The sequence below is a fragment of the Saccoglossus kowalevskii genome, chromosome 17 (assembly GCF_978046115.1).
Source record: "Saccoglossus kowalevskii chromosome 17, keSacKowa6.1, whole genome shotgun sequence".
NCBI lineage: Eukaryota > Metazoa > Hemichordata > Enteropneusta > Harrimaniidae > Saccoglossus > Saccoglossus kowalevskii.
Window position 1 is genome coordinate 25,029,752 of NC_140657.1, and position 6,133 is coordinate 25,035,884.

The window sequence follows — 6,133 nt, forward strand, 5'->3', positions numbered from 1 at the left end:
CACCATTGAACAATCAATACGTCACTTCCTCAGTCCTATTCGTGAGGTCGTATCTGTGAGGTCCTATTCGTGAGGTCCTAGCGTGCGCATACATCAATTGAGCTTTTCTGGAAAAAGCAGCGCCATCAACGTCGGGCATATATTAGGCCAAAAAAAAAACTTATGTTGCCCTCAAGTCGGAAAATTGAAATATCGGTCGATCGGTCGGATTTTTCTTTTTTTAAACTCGTGAAAACTAAGGGTATCGTAAATATCTGAGGTATATGGGAATCAATCAAACGCATGCTAGATATTAAACACAAAAATCAAAGTGTTTCATTCAGTCTTTTGTATTTAAATACAGATCAACTCGAGGTTCAAAGTCGCCACTTATCCCCCCCCCCCCCAGGGAACTCTGGAGACCAAACAACGGTCTGGGAACGTACATTTTTAGAGGAAACACTTTTTTACTACTTAAAATGGTGAGTTTTTAATATTTGGGCATATTAAAGAAATAAATCGCGACCCGATATTTCAAAACAATTTTTTTTTTTTTTTGGCCTTATTATGCGTTTTCCAAAGTAACATTGCATCGGGCCGACGAGCCCAGAGTTGAGACTCATTATCTCCGTAAATGTATGGATGTAATAACCGTTTATTTTAACTGATACATTGCAAGCGACGATAGTATGAACATGTACAGCCGTTCATAATTGAAAATGTTGTCAATTTCGCAGAAAATTATATTGCCTCTGGGCTTTACCAAATGTTTTTTTTTTAGCGCAACTGTATCAATTTGCATAATAATAAGCACGGCCAGTATTATAATGCAGTTAATCGCGTTCCATTTTTAAACGAACAGCTCTACCTATGTAATAATGAGGAGGCTAGGGGGTAGCTGGTACAGATTACAGGATATACAAAATGCATTTTACGTTTTTACAAGAAATAAAAAGAAAAGTTCCATTTACAATAACAAATAGTTTTTACACTTTACAGATAAAGCAAATTCCTAATTACATTCTTATAATATACTTGATAATTTGTGTTTAAGAATCAAAACTGGAAATTGCGTACGAATTATGACATTTGATGTTGAAAATGCTTTATACGCTTACAAAAAATAAGACCTTTGCCGACAAATTACGGACGAATAGCTGATTACATAGATTTTCCCACAATCCAATGAGCTCTTCTAATGAAAATCACAAGTATGAGGTTTGATATGGGCGCGACTTGCACTAATTACCACCGCTGACTCCTTCGATACCTTCAAATCACCTAAAAATACCTGATTAAAGCTTGGCAACGTCTCAGTTTCTACTCGTTGATCTGCACAACAGTGAAAGCCGCCATCTTTGTATGTACGAGACCCATATATCTCGCGCATGTGTGGCGCGACGACTACCACCCTTTAAAGCATGGTGGTCGTCGCACAGCGCATGTCCGAATTTTGTGTAAATAAACAATGTATTTTACATTGTTTACGTGATATTCGAATGCGCGCTGCGCGACGACCACCCACCCTTTTTCATGAAATTCAAATAAGTAGCACAATAAGCAGCGGCCTCTAACAGAAATTTCCCAATTTCTGTCACCTATTCATGCCTTAATTCATGCCACAGTAACACTCAAAGCAGCTACAAATATTTATTTAAAAATACTAGAAAACAAAAATATTGACATACTGTATTTCGGAGTAAATGAACATAATTCTTAATCAAAATATTTGAAAAAAAACATGAAAAAAGGTAACGTGAATGAATTTTGAAAAAAGGTGACTAAAATTCGAAATTGCATTGGGCCATTCCAGTTTATATCTGCACCCCCCCTGTTAATGAGGTCGGATTTCCAGCACTGTATGATGGGGAAAATACCCAGGATTTCCAACTGTATATGGAGAAACAGAATCTAGAAGTATGGAAAAAAAAATTCTGGAAATCCAGGCAGTTATGGCTACTAAATAAAATATGGCCTAGTTTATCTCACCACATACCGGTTGATGAGGTTGGATTTCCAACACTGTATGACTAAAAAAACTTGGAATTCTGACTGTATTGGGCCAGTATGAAATAGATAATGATGGTGGGACGAATGAGCTCATCAACACCGTGAATCAGGACTAGTTTGGATTTCCATTATCAGATATAAAATTTTTAACTTGGTAAATTAGCATATGATGAGAATTATATTTGGAAATACTACTATGTATGGTGTCACAAAGGAACTCATCAACACCATAAGTAGGACCTATAGTTTTGGATTTCCATTACTGTATGGTGAATGGTGATTTGGAAATACAACTTTGTATGACTTATACACCCATGGAAATTATACCCTGTATGAAGTAAACACACAAACTCATCAACAGGGGGGTGCAGATATAAACTGGAATGGCCCATTCAAAGGATTAAATATGACTAATCAACAATACTTTACATAATTAATATACTTTACTAGTTCTAATATGAGGTTATTACGAGGATACCTCAAAATATGCACGAAGACAGTACAGCTGGAGTATCGGTCGACGCGCAGTGGAGTTCGATGCGCGGCATACTGTCTGAGTACATACTTTGAGGTATCTTCGTAATAACCTTATTATTATACATCTTTTCCTTCCAATGGTACATCATGGGAATGCCGAAATCCAAAAAAGTTTAGAACAGAATCAGCGAACTTCTTTGTGTGTGAAGTCTGGTCAAACCCCGATGGCAGCCATGTTTGTTTTTATTATTAGAGGACGCTTACGTGCATAATCATTCCATATTTGGAATTCGCATTTCCTTATATGGAAGGATGAAAATACCCCGCAAAATTACGGCACGCTGTAACTTATGCCGTTACGGTGCCAGATGTATAATAATAATAAATATAACTAAACGCATAGCCTGTCAACACCATTTATTCCTATTTATTTTGGTATCCAAGGAGGTTTTCACAGCGGGCAATCTGTATAAAAATATACAAACTAGAAGTTTTAGGTTATTACACTTAAAGAATGTTGGCATGTATGCGCCTACATTTTAGATGCACCTCATACTATTATATTATTATTATACTATTATTATAGTATTTTAACATGAAGAACTCAAAGCACATAACAATGTAGTGTGCCCTCTAAGTCTAAGATGAGCCACTGGACTAATTCACTGGCCTGTCACTGACACAACACAATCTTGATAATCTCACTATAGAGTTTGTAATTTGGTAAAATGAAATTCACGTTTATAGACAAAATGAAAGCGAAAATGAACGGAACAACATTTTTGCTGGTGTTTCAACTATACTGTCACATACCATTTTTGTTTTTACTCGAAGACTGACCTCCGCAGCTTATCATGATTTTAAAAGACACCAGTTTGACTCAGTATCCCTACAAAGTAAGTCCTGTTAGAGGGCGCACTGCCCACATGATATCATCTTATAGGTCAGACATCAGCACTGCGAGCTCTTTCTGATAATGGCGGTATTGCGACTAATGGTTGTTGTGAAAGTGAAGTTGTTGATGATGCATCTACCGCTGAAAAACTTGTCATCTGTGGCATTGGAGGTAAAAACATTGATTTCAACTTTGCGCCCATCTGGGATATTTCAGAGTCTAAATTCTCATACTGACGAATCGACTGTGCGAACTTGATAGCTCCTGAAAAGCAGAAACAAGAAAATCCCATAATCCCATATAATAGTTTTGAAAGTTGAATTGATAAATTGAATACTGTAAAATACTTTATTTTTGCTTGAAATTAATTTTCGCTGAAGGAATGATTCAGTGAAAATAAAATACAGCGAATATACTATTTTTCCAATATTTCACATTTAACTTTCACATACAATAATCAGTGAAACTAAATTCCATATAAAACACCCAAAAAGTTATTTCAGCGATAATTAATTCCAGCTAAAATAAAGTATTTCACAGTAATATGATTGAAATGTACAAACAAGCATGTTGATGAATCAATTCAACATAAAGGCGATAGATACAATGTTAAATACTAGACAATAACAGAGAAAGTTATAAATAGAATGAAAATGTAACATTTGATAGATGACAATTCATTTAATTTCTTCTTTCATTAGTTTTCTTATCTACAAAGACCGATAAGCAGGTAACAATAACTTAATTTATTACTGTAAAAGATTTAGTTATTCACTGGGTTTTAATTTAGAAAATGTGCTAAATTAAAACCCAGTGAATATGTAAAATTGAGCATAGAACACATTATCTAAATGATAAAATCGTGAATTTAAAACCCACTGAATATTGCCTGAAATGCCAAATCAGTGAAATTTAAACCCAGTGAAAATTAGTCATTTTACAGTAGCCAAAAACAAAATATTCACAATTTTTTCAGAGTACAATATCAAGACTATTAGGTGACTAAATCTTCTTACCATCGCCATCAGGAGTAAAACCATATTTCTGTATGACCTCTTGTTGTATTTGCGTTGCTACGGGAAACACAATCTGCATCATTTTCATCATATCATTACCAGCGTTGTCATGTGCTTCATCCATTCTAATCATGTTTTCTGGGGAATCAAATGCAGCTATAACATCTTTTAGAAGGCCTAACAAAACAACCAGAGTAAAGACTGCTTGAATATAGTGAACATACACATACCCAAACGTTAGTTTATAAATGTATTTATAAAAAGACAATCAGAATACATTCAAATATACAACCAAATAACAACAGCCAATCAGTTGTCAATAATCATTCCTTCAGCGAAAATTCCAAGCGAAAATATTTCTACAGTATTAAATTGTTTTCCCCAAATGCTACATTAAAACAAGACAAAAACCAATTTGCAAATACCTTAATTTATAAATGTATTTATGAAAAAATGTAAATGCCTGTGATTTATTTTCACTCAAATTTATATCTGATAATAATTGGATCCAATGCTCGACACATCACTTCCAAAGACAAGCATAATGCACATGCATGCCTTCTATTAATAAATAATTCCAAGTCTGTTTACACAATTTTTACATCAACCTGTATTTTGAGAAATATATCACTGGCCTTTCAGTTTGGTAGGGGTGTGTGGCCGCCGGCCAGTAAGTAAAAACCCAGATCCCATCATAGACTATTTTCACCTCAAAAACCATACCCCATTATAAACCAAATAGAGATTTTGTATATCCCATCAGAGACAGACTGAAAATTGTCACTAAATTTATTCAGTTATAGGTTGAAACGACTCATCATCCGGACTCATCAATAAAATATTAAAACTTGGGTCACAGTCCGTGATAGAGGGACTGTGCTTGGGTAAATACATGGAAATTTAAAAAAAAACAAAAAAAAACAGACCCCTGCCCGGCCCCATCCAAGACCACAGCGCATGTGTCCTAGACAGGCAAACGTGGTATTGGATCTAAAAGCAAGCAAATCTATACCCCATTTTAGACCAAACAGCTAACAATTACAACCCCAAATGGCGGCACGTCTCCAGGGGGGCAGAACACTGTATTTTATGACCACTGCGTCAAAACAGGCGATGGGATCGGAAAAGCTCGAATCAGCATTGTTGTTGTTCCTGTGAAGAAAAACAGTACACAGTACTTACTGCGAACTTGCTCCTGTGATAGATTGGGTTGATGAGACAAAGCCATAATATCGCAGTTAGACCACAAACACAGTATCTAACTTCCGCACTTTTTACATGACATTCGACACGCAATGTTTGATTGTTTGTGTTCTCCACTTATGGGACTACTTAGCTTGCTGTACATTGATGCAAGTATGGGGATCAGTTGACTGTCGTATTGAATCGGCGTATAAATGATTGAAAAAAAATATTAGTCAAATATTTAACATAATGGTCTCAGGCCCAGTGCATTTACAAAGATAACATATCTAGAAAAATAATATCCATACTATTTTTTTTTTACATGATGCCGAGTTTTGCAAGAACATGTATATACATTAAACGAGTGTCACGCGGTAGGAGTACATTATATAACAGATTATGGACGTATTATTTTGTTGTTGATGCAAAAACATAATTTTAGACAAACTTTGATAGTGTGTTCTGTTATACACAATTTGTAGGCATCGACTTAGCTTCCATAAATACGATTACACGACAAACATCTGCTGTTGTTATTCGGGCATATATAAAATTTGATGCGTCGAAAAAA

The 6,133-nt window shown here is 35.3% G+C and overlaps 1 protein-coding gene across 1 annotated transcript; it reads right to left on the minus strand.

Moving 5' to 3' along the window:
- Positions 1 to 292: 292 nt before the first annotated feature.
- Positions 293 to 5,664, minus strand: LOC102809241 (protein C10-like). Its single transcript, XM_006823994.3, has 3 exons — positions 5,560 to 5,664; positions 4,378 to 4,554; positions 293 to 3,625 (listed from the first exon to the last, which is right to left on the minus strand). The coding sequence occupies exons 1-3, from the start codon at positions 5,603 to 5,605 to the stop codon at positions 3,411 to 3,413; spliced, it is 438 nt and encodes a 145-aa protein (XP_006824057.1). The 5' UTR covers positions 5,606 to 5,664; the 3' UTR covers positions 293 to 3,410.
- Between the last annotated feature and the right edge of the window lie 469 nt (positions 5,665 to 6,133).